At 42.6% G+C, this 14,882-nt stretch overlaps 1 protein-coding gene across 1 annotated transcript in view; it reads right to left on the reverse strand.

Moving 5' to 3' along the window:
- Nucleotides 1-888: 888 nt before the first annotated feature.
- The window catches only part of ece2a (endothelin converting enzyme 2a), a 71,307-nt gene continuing 57,313 nt past the window's right edge, over nt 889-14,882 (reverse strand). Inside the window, exon 4 of the mRNA XM_035171261.2 lies at nt 889-2,348. Within this exon, the coding sequence (XP_035027152.1) occupies nt 2,058-2,348 (291 nt within the window). The 3' untranslated portion in view covers nt 889-2,057. The remainder of the gene's footprint in view (nt 2,349-14,882) is intronic.

Genomic DNA, 14,882 nt, shown 5'->3' on the forward strand with positions numbered 1-14,882 from the left:
GCTCCAGAAGAGCAAAATTTATATTTATATTTTTATTCATTTATCAATTTATTTTCTGTTATTTTCTTCTCAGAATTCTTCTTCTGTTTTAGCATTGTTTTGTTTTTTTCAATTGACCTTGAGATGACATTGGTTAACATAAAGTTAAACAAACAACAAACAACCGTGTTACTCCATCCGAAAAAAATCATGGAAAAGAAGACGAGCCATCTGAAAAACCACACACTTCTTTCCCCCAAGTTTTAAAAATAGGTGGTAATTAGATCTCAGTGGAGAATTAAAAATAAATGATTTCTACTTTATTAATGTGCCCCCCCCCCCTTTCCAGTCACCAGCCTTCCTGTCTGTCTGCCTGCTCTCTCTCTCCACCTTCTCTGGTCTATATTTAAGCTGTAGATGGCAAAGGACCCGAGACTCATCTCGTGTTTCCTCAACAAATAACACGCAGGGTGAGCGATCACTTGAATGTACGTGTGCGTGCCCTCATGCGCCATCAATATGACGGACAGGTGTGTCAAGCAATGCAGATCTCGATGAGCTGCTTTTGTCTGGAATCTAAATCAGACGTGGGACAGATGCAGACAACCACAACACGGGGGGAGACTCTGACTCTCATATCAATGGCCTTTAATACGGACTTCACATGCAGACCGGTGCTGCTGTTATGTACCGTGTCTAGACATGCCACTTTGTCTTGTGTGTTGCGTAACAGTGACAGGCGGCTCTAGAGAGTCAGAGACTGTTGAATCGGATTTATATATAAATGCAGAACAGTCCAGGACTCCTGGTTTGTAAAATTGTCTTATGACTGATAAAGGTTTCCATTGAGAACCTGCACTAGAACAGAGGAAGATTTTAGCATAGACAGAGAATCATGACACAGATGGGTCATGGCTGCAAATCATTTAATGGTCATCAAAACTTAAATGATAATGCAACGATATTAACATTGAAACATATATAAAACAATGTTCATGGTGTGATAAAGTGAAATAATTATTTGTTTCACAGTTGCATCTTTACTGAGGTAGTTCACCAAAGTTTAATTCCACACAAAAACCACAATTTGCCTCGCCACAGGAAGCAAACGTTTCATTCGCCTCTTCACTCTTACAGATTGGAAGTGAACAGAAGGTGAAGGTTTGCCTCGGTAATATTCAGGTATGTGACTGCGCCCTAACCCTGCATTTATGGAGACGTCAACGGAAAACAATGCGCAAGATTTAAGATACTTAAAAAACTATTTAGCTGCTGCTCTAGAGCTGTTGTTCTTTATGTATTGTTGATTTATACACATGCATTGTATATTATTATTAGTCATTTTTTCATTTTATTCTGTGCTAAAACCAAAACATAAGATGCTCATTCACTTTGAATAGGATGACGTCATGCGTTACGAAACTGCCTTGTGGTCACGTTGCATGACGACTTTTCATGCGTCATTGGAGGCCCCAGCCAATCGAATCATGTTTAAACAAACACTAAACTGACGCTAGCCAATCAAATCAGATCAATTAGATTAAGATTAGATTTCACTTTATTGTCAGAATATCTTCTGAAATTTGTCTTGTATCCCATGACGTCCGTTGGCTCATGTGCATTTCTAACATAACACCATGTAAACCTGTTCTCGTAGATCCTAAAATTAAAAACGTGTAACTGGTCAATATATGGTCACTCTAACACTCCAGTATATTTACTGGCTGGTGCTGCAGCTGTAATGAGGTAGTTTTCAAAGTTAGCTGCAGTTAAAAGTTCAGACAATTCTTCTGTTAGAACTCTTTTGTCTTTGTAATAAGAGCATAACAAATGTGTAAATTGTGTATAAATTATATATACCGTACATTTTGTTTGCATCAGTCACTGCCCTGTGTTAAACATCCTGTTGGATTTGAGCATCTATATGGTGAAATAGAAATTATTTAAAAATATTTTTTAAAATTAAGTAAAAAAACGACGTTTGTTACGAATTTCTAAACTGAATATACAAAAAAGTTATATATTGCTATTTTGCTAAGTTTCTGAGGTCTTAGATTCCTTAAGATACTCCGGTCATTTTACAAGTCAATATTCAACAGGAAGTCCTCCGTGTCCTCTTTTTGTGTTGCGGGGGTCCGGCCAGGTTCCGATTCCATCTCCTCAAGTAGCTTTTTCTCCACATCTGCATCTTCCGGACTAAGCTGTTCTCCTTTGGTCATCACATACACAAAATATTCAAAGCCCTTTCCATAACTGTACTGTTTGATTGACCAGTTGTACTCAGCGCGAGCGAAGAGGCGTTTCCTGAAGATGGGCTGCGCAAAGGTAACGGAGACAAAGCGTCCTCCGGGCTTCAAGCAGCGGCTGATCTGGGAGAGAGAAAAAAAAAAAGAAGGAAGAGTATTAGGAGACGTTACCACCATACTACATTACCGCCAAGAGCCACACCATTATGATTCCCATCACCACTATCATTACCAGCAATCTCCTCTGCGACACAAGCAGCCGCTTGTTGAAAGACTGGAGACTGACAGGATAATTTATACGTTTGACAACTGGGTAATGAAAAGCTGACAGTGCATCAGCAGTAACTGTTTTAGGCATTACATAACCTGCAATCATTTGATCAATTGACTTTAGCTATTTTTAATGCAACCACTGCAACATTAATGGGAGCACAAAATTATTCATAATATGCACTTTGTTATTGGATTGGCTTACGAAGCTATGGAGGGAAGCTACTGTCTGTTATGACCTTTATCAAGTTAATTCAGAGATTTGTCCAATGGCACAACCAGCAATGAACTCTCGGGTTATTCAAATTCTTTTAGAAGAGAAGACTACCTTTAAACTGGGGGATTCAAATCTGTAGAATCAACTGCAAGAGTAAATCTCCTGATTTATGTGCTGTCGCTGTTCGGTCCGATTCTCTGACTCAACCTGACACACGGTGTACATTGTGTCAGTTCCTCTAGACCAGCTCAGCACCGGTGCATTAGCCAAAGAAGAAGAAGTCGAAGTTTGTTTGACTCCAATGCTAACAAGGGAGAAACATGCTACCTTGATCATGTGTGTCATTCTGTGTCAAAACATCCAAAAAAGAAAAGAATATGGACACTGCTACATTGTATTGATCACTACTACCCTGTGCAAATGTTTCCAGCCATAAACTACATTTCCCACGATCTTGTTTGGCCACTTTACGCAGACAGAGTGAGGGAAAGGGAGCTGATTTGTGACTATGCTTAAACGATATGAAAGCCTCAGTCTAAACAGGAGCGTGCGTTATGCTGCTGTAAGCCACAGCAAACACTGAGCACTGAGCTCTTCAGTCCACAGCGGCGGCTGCTTAGCCATGCAGTCTGATAACATGGTGTGACAGCACGAAAACTGTGAGGGTCCCTCCTTATGAATAATTGTTGTTCTGGGTCCATCAGCCTTCCAGTGTGTTGATCCTTCGTGTGAGATACACGTGTGCAGCAGAACCCAGTGCGCTTCAAGAGAGGACTGCAGCTCGCAGGCAACGAGTGCACACACACACACACACACACACACACACACACACACACACACACACACACACACACACACACACACACACACACACACACACAGAGAATATAGACACCGACACAAACACATGTATACAGACACATTTAGCTACTCTTTGGCAGGGAGTTTCTCCAGAGACAGAAGTGTGTGTGGGAGTGAAGGGACACAAACTGCAGAACACTGAGCAGTGGGCGAAAAACTTTCTATATTTGATGTAACGAACATGTGAGCAGGGTCGATATATTGTCCTAAAGCACTAAGAGAATGATTACATGTTACGGGGATCTACCGATAACGAGTACCGATCCGATTCCGGTGCATTTTTACTGCTTCTACTAACCCTGTGTAGTATGGAAGTGATGATTTCTATCCTTCTTCTATGGCATTCTTCTTAATGCCATATTACTACTTTTATGATCTTTAGTTAGACAGACATAACTATGACTATGATTGAATTTTGAAAAGCACACAGATGAAACCTCTTCCACTAAAGAGGACATTTCTTTCAAGTCTGCGTGGCTCGTTCTTTTGAATAATCAGTGTCTTACATAATCCTTTAACTTGATTTAAACATAGGCAGCAGAATGATCTTCTGGTACTTCACCTCTAAAATGTCACATAGTTTGAAATTATAACTTTATTCTTGATAAATTACGACTTCATCCTTGTAAAATTGAGTTTTTACTCTCTGGAAATTACATATTTTTTCTTGTAATGTGATAACTTTATTCTCGAAGTCTCAACATGGGTCTGAGGCTGCGTCGAGTCATGTTGTTACCATGAAACTTGGTGGATGGTGGTTGTTATGGGTCAGCAAACAACCCATTCAAATTTGGTGCCGATCAGGATCATGGGTGGATCCAGGACTTTCTTTTTAAATCACTTTATTTAATATTGCGAGTTTTTTGGATCAGTTAGTTAAATGAATGGATTTGACTTCTGTGTCTTGATTTGAGACTTCTGTTCACAACCAAAACTTGACACTTGAAAAACAACCTTGTGCCAGCTCTGTGTTGTACAATCACAGACAGCAGGATTTCCGCACTTTCCTCAACATCAAATTCAATGACCTTTCAAGGAGTTTCCAGGCCCAATTCCCTCATAATCAAAAACCCAACGCAGCACAGTTTGAGACACGATTGAAGGATAATTAACGGTTCCAACACAAAGAATTTCTTAATGAGAATTACCAGGCTTTACAGAAGCTCAGAGAAAACAAATAGAAAGAGAATGGCTTTAACGTTTGAACACTGTTTAATTGAGCTGTGTTAGAGTGATGGGAGACTACGTGGTCTCTTCGCCTTTTCTAACACAGCAAAACAGTTTATTGTGTCAGTTGAGTGATGGAGACATGAGACTTGAGCTGAGAGCCCAGTGCAACCCGAAGAACACTTAAAGACATTTAAAAAGATGATGAATCGAATAGAATTGACAAAAAGGAAACAATCATTTCCTTCATATTTCACGATAAACTAACTCATGAAGCCGTTTGTCATATCCACAACACTGCATGGTCTCTGTGGATGGCTCCATGCCTGGTTTTTAAAGCAGAGCTCACATGAGACCCTCATGAAAGCACGGTAATGTCATGCAAGCATCCAGGACGGAGTAGTTGAGATCTGTGCGTAAGCTGTGCCCCCCCCCCCCTCACTGTCCTGTGGTCTTTGGAGAGAAGAGTCCCTCCGAGAGGAGCACGTGTATTCTGCTCCTCTCACATGATTCATCTCCACCAGCAAGCAGCCCGGGCATGAATTATTCACCCTCAACTCTGACATGGAGAAATAGCGAGACCAAGTGTGGTGATGGTGGTGGTGGTGGGGGTAATTGCATATTGTAGAAAGTTAGTGATAAAATGAACAAAAACGAGAGGCAGCAAGGTAGAGTGAGCTAGATTTGACTGAAAATGACAGATTTCATGTTTAGTGCTGAAGTTATGATAGTAATGGACTTGATTACATTATTTTTCAAAACTTAAAGCCGGTTCATACAACTTATATGTTTTTTTCAACCAAAGAACATATACTGTACATACTAAATCAGCTATATACTGGACTCACTTACTTTGGGATAAATGTGGAGCAATCAAACAGAGAGCTAACAAGAATATTTCTCAAACTGTTGCAGATATTGGGTCTTTTCTTACACCTGAGATGTTTTAGATTATTTTTGGGCCTTTCTTGAGAGGACAGTGCAAGAGTGAAGTGGGGAGAGAGAATGGAGGAAGACACTCAATAAAGGGCCAGGTCGGAACCGAACCTACGGCCGCTGCAGGAGGACTCAAGCCACCCTATGTGAGCGCTGACACTACCAGGTGAGCCTGCAGGAGCCCCAATGTCAAAAGCAGGAATAAACTGATGTCTAGTTTTGTCTGGACAATTTAATTCACCAGTATTTGGTCCAGAGTTACAACTCTTAAAAAGCAAGCAAGTGCATTGTGCTAATTTAGACTTTTGAAATGCTGCTGTCGATGCTGCTGGTCGACAAAGATCACACTCTTCAGTTTTTAACCATCATCCATAATCACACCAACAGGCAACAGGTTATAATGTCATTGTGGTAAAGTGCTTAGAGAAAGATTATTGATCACGAGTCGTGTTCCTGACCTCCTGATGACTTTAGCTGAAAACTGTCGAAGTTGATGAGACTGAATCCTGCAATAAATACGAGGGAAGTGATTTTCAATGCTTGTATCAAAAGTGCTGCAAGTTTGAAACTTAAGACACCAAAGTGAGACAGAGTGATGACTTCAACTGAAAAGGAGTCAACACACAGGGCAGGTGCTGCCATCCAGAGAGTGAACAGAGGTGGGAGTCCTGACTTCACCCCGTCAGCCATTATTCATGACATTAAGCTGTATGGGTGCTCTCTCTGTATCTGGCCAGTGTAACTCCAGACCTTTATGTCACAGGTGACCGGACGACTGACGTCACTGCAACCCAAGACGACTCTGAACTATAGTGAACAAATCAGCTCTAACCCCGGGTGCTTGACAGTGAGGCTGACAGCCATCGGAGGACAGCGTGAACGGTGAATTATGCAATGTTTCACACCATTTTACACAACCTGACACGTAGTCACACATAGTACTACCCCATCCATCTTTATGTGTTTGCAGGACACGCTACTGCTCCCTTTTCTCGCACTCAGCACCCGGCGTACGCACACAGAGGAAATCCTCATGAATAGGATGATGATGTATCGAGTGCAGTGAGTCACATTTATACTCATTCTGCACGTATATCAGCATGCGCACTACGACAGCGGCGCTGGATCTATGTAAATCCCCCGCCCACACATAAGAGCAGGGGTATTGTTTTGATAAAAGGTCGGCCCTGGCAGGTCGGTTCTGATGTGATGTTGTGCTCCGAATGCGACAGATGCACAAGTGTTTCACTTACAGGGTGGATAAGTGGTTCTACTTTTCAGGACGAGCAGATAATATGTAATGTGGACAAAAGGGACATGTGTCAAACTCAAGAGTCCATCATCTGAATGAACAGGTGGACGAGGGCTTCACTCAAACACTGGAGTAACAGACGGAGCATCCCAAAACACTGAGTCAGTATTCAAACCATCCACATGCACTCACACAGCTGTAAGCTGATCCGAAGTGGGCCACAGAGGAAATCTCCCTGTTAGCACCCGCACCCACACCCACACCCACACACACACACACACACACACACCATTATGACCGCTGGTGAATAATTCAGCATTGTGGCGGAAGCTTGTGCCTGAGTGACCTTACCTGTCTTGGGTTAATTGCAACAAAGAGTTAAAGTGAGATCCAGAGATGAGATGACATTTTTTTTTTTTGCCGATACCAATCAGATTCATAATAAAAGGAGAAACGGTTTTGTATCACTTCCCCTTCCAGGAGACAGCAGGGGTCGGGTCATCTATACATTTCCCAAGCAGGAAACTGTGATTGGTTGATTGTCAAGTGTTAAGGCAACCAGTACATGTGAGTCCTGCTTTATAGTCCGTATAAACTAGGAGGTTATGTTTTCGTCTGCAGGATTACGCAAAAACTATTGAATTTCCAGTTCACCACTTTGGTTCCAGACCAAAATATCTCAGTTAGTTGAATGTTGTACAGACATTCATTGTTTCCACCGGATGAATCTGTTTTTGGTGATTCTCTGACTTTTCCTCTGCCAAAAATTACAATTTCAGTAAAGTGACGCAGCATCATAAAAAACTGCTGCCATATTCCTTATTTGTTTTAAATGCAGCAGCGAAACAATCATCTAACTTCTTACTTTCTTCATGCACTCAACCTTTTAGATTTTTTTATCAGAACATTGTGGCTTTTTATAATCACCACATTGAGAATGAGTTGTTTTTATACTGGGAGAAGCAGATGAACTTGTGTGAACCTTTGAAATATTAACTTTGTATATGTCAGTCCAAGTCCCTGCCTGACCTTTCTGCATAAGTCAGAGAGGAGATAAGTCGTCGATATAAGGACAATGACATTTCATCTACTCTCTTTCTCCAGGTGGGCATCCTCAATTGTCTTCCTCTCTTCACTGGGCCACAGTATTAAAACTCATCCTCTCTTATCTCCATTCGATCTTCCCTGGGCTCAGGTTTGCCTTAAGATATTGTACATGAGGTGACAGGGCAGTGGGTGGTCACATCCACTCGAGTGCACAGGACTCTCAAATTACATAATCTGGGTTCATCTGAGATTGAAAAGGTACGTCTGTATTACCGGAGGCGGCGAACGCACACACTGTCATCCCTTTCAAGAATCTACCAGCTGATAGCCGACCGCATCAGTTCAACATCTTTAAATATTTGAAACTAAAAACACTGAGAATAGGTAATTAAAACATTTAATCAGTAAAAATGTATCTGTAAATAAAGAATTAAAATCGTAGACAAACAAGACACACGTGAGGCTGCTGTTGTGAATTTGGTTCATGTTATATAATCTTTTTCTCACAGACCAAAAACGTATCACAGAAGCTGGATAAGGAAAACCCGATCCTTGTTATGAGCAACTTGAGATGGGTGGTGCAAATGTTCAATATGTACAGCATCAATAAGTGGTGTCTAGGATCTGACCTTGTCTGAGGGGGGAGCAATGACACTAAACCCCCTTTCCACTGGTGAAAATACTCACTAACATCTCTTTTTTGTCTGTAATGGGAGAAGGATTCAATCTGCATTCAATCCCAGGTCAAATGACTCTGCAGCAGACACTGTTGTCGGCAGTGATGGAACCATGAGACCCGGGTGAACATGCTAATTTCTTATTCTGTATTTTGGTATTCAAGACGCTGACAGAGAACCCTTTAGGCCTGAGATTATGAAACACATTGAACTTCTGGGCATCGGTGGGAAAATGGCCACGGACATTTTGTGTACTTGTTGTTTTTTACATCTTGGGAACAACATGCAATGACTTTTTTTGTGTGAAAGATGCAACACTGGCAAGACGGCGAGGTGAGAGAGCTTCTCAGTTTGGTGATGGCGAACATGACTCACCAGGGAAACGTCTTCTCATCAAATTAACAACATGCAGAGCCAGTTGGCATTTTAGATGAGAGATAGGCTGTGTTTTCAAACATTCTATTGTACCTTGACATTTATTTTGCACTTACACTTGACTACATTCTTTCTTATCAAAGGGATAGTTCACAGAAAAATGAAAATTCACTCATTATCTACTCACCACTATGCCGATGGAGGGGTGGGTGAAGTGTTTGAGTCAACAAAACACTAATGTTGCAGCCAAAGTGACCTCCTCTTCAGACGTAATAAAACAACAGAAAAAAACTGAAAATGCCTCCATGCTGCTCATGTGGTGTCATCCTAGTGTCCGTAAGAACCGACATTCATATTCAACTCGAAATGGCGTCATTTACACATGTGTGTTTAAGCCTAAAAGTCTGCTACCGGAAGTAGTGATGCTAGAGGACGTAGTGATGTGAACGAGAGTGTGTGCGGTTTTCCTGTGTGTCCGTGCGAACGTGAAGAATAACAGAGGATATTTAAGCTTAAACACGGTGTAAATGACGCCGTTAGAGTCGAATATGAATGATGAGGCTTGCGGACACTAGGATGACACCACATGAGCAGTATGGAGGCATTTTATGTTTTTTTCTGTTGTTTTATCACGTCTAAAGAAGGGGTCACCTTAGCTGCAACACTGTTTACCCCTGAAACGTTATGACATCTCTCATTCTGCTGAATACATTTTGATGCATTTTAAAAGGAATCCAATATGAAATTGGTCGTACTTTAAAACTCTGTTAAACTCAACAGACTTTGGTTTGCCAAGTCAAACCGTCTTATTGTCTGTTCCAGCCTGATGACGGGGGAGGTATAGTGAGGGACAAGAAAGGGTGGAGGTGGTTCTTAGTGTGTGTGTGTGTGTGTGTGTGTGTGTGTGTGTGTGTGTGTGTGTGTGTGTTGTGTGTGCACCCACCTCACTCTGTGGGTGAGGCAGAACTGATCAGTGGGCAGAGACAACAACAGAGTGCTATCTCCGGACAGCAGACCTGTACGGACCACAGCCCTCTGTCTCCTTTAGAGATAGTGTATGCACGCACACGCACGCACGCATGCACACGCACGCACGCACACACACACACGCACACACGTACACTTCTGGGTTGACATCTGTGCACAGATGAACATAGAACTGATCTGGGGCAGAGAGAAAAAGCACGGAGGAGGGACACTTTCTTATTTAGTTTCATATTTTCATATCATATTTTATAAATTCCCTCCCATTATAGGTCTGCAGCCCCCTCACTGAAGGAATGTGCTTTGCTGAAATAAGCCACATCTCTTACTTTCCATTTTACCTCACCCGTATAGCCTGAGGCCAGGCATGTGGAAGGCAAAAACGTGTAAACGGCTGGAGGAAATGAAGGAAGGAGGCGGCAGAGGAGCACAGAGAAAAGCAGGGGAGGAGAGAGAATAAAGGTGGTAGGGAGGGAGGTCTCCTAACAAAGCAGCTACTCTTCTGCTCCTCCCTCCAGAGGTGCAACAGCCTGACTTGTTTCCTTCATCCCTCAATCTGTTCTATCTCTCTTTTTCACTTCTTCTTTCTCCTGCCTGGAAAATCGAAGTGAAGAAGCTTGATTTTTATGAAGAGATGTTTCAATACCTTCTTCAACTTGCCAATACTAATCCTGATGCAGAGTTCCAATCCAATACAAAAACACCTGTACATTACTAACGTCCACTGACCAGAGGTTAGCGGTTCGATACCCGGCTCCTCCAGGCTGTATGTTGAAGTGTCCTTCAAACCCCCAAATTGCCCCCGATTGCTGTGCAGGAGGTGTGTGAATGGTGTGTGATAGAAAATGAATGTGTGTGTGAATGGGTGAATGTGACTCATAGTGTGAAGTGCTTTGAGTGGTCGATAACACAAGAAAAGCAGCTACATAAACACGTCCAATTTGCTTCTGCACACGTTGCCTTCCTACTTGTGGGACCTTTGTGTGTAACATATTGTCAAATTGCTGACATTTTGTTAATGGCTGACATTACACTACTTACCAGAAATCAATTCTTCTGTGGTGCTCTAAAAAAAGTGACTGCAAGTGGCTACACAACCCAACTTACTGTGTTGAATACTGGTTCAGGGCAGCGAAGAAAAAGTGCCATTTAATCCAGGTTCGGATAAAAAAATTATTCTTAAAACTAGAATATCCGCCCTGCAGTTGTATGCCTCCAACAATCAGACAGGTTTTTTTTTCCAGATTCATATGAGATCACTGTGAACTTTCACCTGTAAGTGAAAATTTGTGCCAAATTTGAAACGATTCCCTTTCTCTCTCTAGACTACCAAAACCGAATCAGTTCATCCGTGAGTGCAAGTGAACATTGAAAGCATTCTGTGACGGTGCGTTCACAATGCAAACAATGGGTTTTGGGAGGTAACAGCGAACTTGACCTTTGAAAACCTATATTTGAAGAAAGTCCCTGAAGGCATTCTTGAGATATTGTGTTCACAAGAATGGAAAAATACAAATGAATGGATGGACAAACCAAAACCATAATTCCTCCGGCCACCAGCTCTTACCCACATGGAGGTATAATTACATGGTATTGGATCAGTGCATAGACGTGTGCACTTGACATTATGCTATCCAGCAGTACCAGAGGCATTGCTGATACTAGTTGCAGTATTGGGGCAACGTCAAATTTCTGCATGTTCAAGTATTAAAATGCTTCAGTGAGGAGAGCTGTTCCTGCAAAGTGTTCCTGAGTCTTGAAGTACCAGAGGCACAGGGACAAAACAACACAATAAAGATTCTGATCACATAGTGTATGTTGATTTATACCGATCCATATTCCCGCTGGACATCTTACAGTATTTGGCACAGACAGAGATAACAGTGCAAACTTGAGCGTGGTGGATTCTCCCTATACCCTCCCATCCCCTGCCTCCTCAAATCAAACCCACCCACCTTTCCTCCCCCGAATTTCCTCACATGACTCACACCCCTCCCATCTCCTCCGCCCACCCACTGCACGGATGAATTATACATCAGAGACCTTCTCTCCTCTCTCTCTCTCGCCATATTTCCACGCCTGCCTCGCTGCGACAAAAAGCCTTGTTTGTGTTTAACTTAACATATAGATAACTGTTGTGTTAAGTGTTGAAAACTGATTAAAAATGGAGACTTCTCGGCTCAGCACTTTCTCCTCTGACATGAATCTGTGTGGGCATGTGGGGGCTCAGGCTACCGCAGGAAGACAACAACACCCTGCCTTTAAAGTAGGCGCATCCCTTCCTCTCACACCTCGCGTTGCCATGGAGACAAAAGTTTAGCAGTGGTCACGGTAACGTATGTGGGTCAGAACAGGACGGCTCTCGGAAAAACTAAAAACAGCAGAGCAGCAGAGCAGCGAAACGCACATGTTCATTAGGCGAGGAGAGAAGTTCTGATAACGAGCGGCACCGATGCGAGAACGCAGCTCGAACAACACAAAAATAAAAGTACGCTGAATGTTTGCAGTGGAAATAAACATCAGCATTTCACTGGGATTTGAGGCTTTTCCAGGCTGCCAACAAGCACCAGAGTGTGTCGGGAAAGTCTTCCCCTCTGCAGCCTAATTAGTGGGTTGACTTTCGGTGAATGCAGGAGTTCAGTTCAGTATAAAGACAAGGGATTCTTATTTTTTTGACAACACGTGTGAATCTGAACTGGGTCACTGCTGATGCGTTTACAAAGAGCCTCTTCAACGTGGAGGGAACTGAAAGCTCCGGCGCGGTCATTCCCCTTAAAATGAGGGGAACTCTTGTCTTCAGGCAAATTTTTTAACAGCTTGCCTGTTGAGACGCAAGTGTGTTGTCCACGCGAGTGCACGGACCCCCTGTCTAAACGATCAGCATCCTCGCATTCAGTCGCCATGTTCTCCCCCCGCGGCGATCTGGCACGCCGAGCTAAAATTAAAACCTCCATTTCTTCCCCTTTCATCAAAAATGTCTTTTATCTCTCCTTTCTTCTTTATCTCTCCCACTCCCTCTCACTGCCTCCTCACCCCTTTCTGCCTTCCCCTCTCCATTGGGGACCCGAGAGAGGTTTGCTTTAATTACTGAACTACTTTTCACACTGGCAGAGAAAGACACAGACGCACTTCAGACGCCCACACCCGCCCACTGCCACGCTCCCGGCATCCCTGCACTGCCTTTCATGCCTTGACTCCCCAGCGTGTGTGTGTGTGTGATCATTTGCTTATGTTTAATTTTGTAAAGACTTTTTTAGCAGGCACAGACACAATGCGGCCGTCAAAAATGCTTAACTAATTAAGCGATGTTTGCTATTCTTGGTGCAGTCTGATGAAAAAATGATGCAGACTTTGTGAAAAACTTTTTTTCTACTGGATCAGAGCGCACAGAGTCAGCAGATGAGTAATTAATAAACTCATCCACCACTCAGATGAGTTTTTAAAATATGGTGAAACTCAGGGGAATGTGAGCTGCAGAGAATCTAGAGCAAAGCGTGACCGGCTGGTACAGTGACATGTCTGGCTTAGAAGCAGGCGGAGTAAATGGAGGGAGGGTGTTCCCCTCACTTTTGCCTGGATCCCTTTGTGTCTTCTGTCTTTTCGGGTCTCTAAATTTGTTGAAAATCTGTGCAAGACATTTATTACACATTTCAAGCCCTCGCTTGCACTTAAATGTAATTATCCATTAAGTTCTCGTGGCTAGACTTGCATCGGCAGTGGCTGGGTAATTACTTTATTGTAGCCATTCTCTATTTAGCAACACTCGCAGTTTACATCTAACATAGCAGCAGCTAGTGCTTTACTGCTTTACATGATCACTTAACTGTTAGATTTTAACTTTAAAATGCCACTGCAAATTTTACTGCTTGGACAGATTGGGGGAAAAAGTCAATCAACATCGCGCCGACAGAGCCAGAACCGAAACTACTTCAATAAAGTCTCACAAGTTCAATCCTTTTTAATGGCGAGCTAGAAATAAAGAGTCTGGCAGCAGCTGGAGAAGGAGGGAGACAGAGAGAGGGAGCTATAGTGGGCCTGGCTGCTGAAGGGGTCTCCCGCGGGACGGGGAAGTGGGACAGGACAGCCCTGTGGAGGCTCCAGCAGCACACTGACACGGTCCAGACCATTCACTAGGCCAGTGGCACAGGGGGAGCCACAAAAGATGTTGACCCAATATTGGCACCTATGTCAGTTTCACACTTCCATGTAGGGTATTTGGGAATGTTGATCTCTCGAATGTTAAACGACATAACTAAACATTACAAGAAACCAAACTCCAAACTGATATTAATTTACTGCCGTTTTCACTAGAGAGAAGAAGTGGTTCAAAACACGTCAGCATAAAACTGCTGCAGATACGCCAGTTTCCATAACAACCTGAAAAGATATTATATATACCCAAACAACTTTAACTAATTTATTCTTGAAGTTTGGGTGCACGACAGCAAGTCTGTTCATCTCTTTCTGCCTTACAGATATAACAAAGCCCTCAGATAAGCTGATTGTTTCTTAGTGCACAATTTGATACAAACTCTTGTCAAAAGAGAGTCGAATTTTCTTTCTATACATCTCAATGGCAACAGGGTCGACCTCCTTCATGTCCCCACAACTACAGGAACTGAACTTGCTGCTGCCACATCAGTCCAAGACAGAGCATCTGTCGACGGTTCCTCCATTCAGGTAACATCAGATGTTTGGGCAGTGTGGCAGTGAGTCATGGTCTGCTACCTGAATATAAACACTTGCTTGAGACAGTAGCACACAGTGCATTTTGATGCAGCCTTTTAATAATATTATATTATATTTTTTCCTCTCATCAATCTTCCCTCAATACCCATAATGATACAGTTTTTGAAAGGTTTGCAAATGAA

Source organism: Hippoglossus stenolepis, chromosome 11 (genome assembly GCF_022539355.2).
Source record: "Hippoglossus stenolepis isolate QCI-W04-F060 chromosome 11, HSTE1.2, whole genome shotgun sequence".
NCBI lineage: Eukaryota > Metazoa > Chordata > Actinopteri > Pleuronectiformes > Pleuronectidae > Hippoglossus > Hippoglossus stenolepis.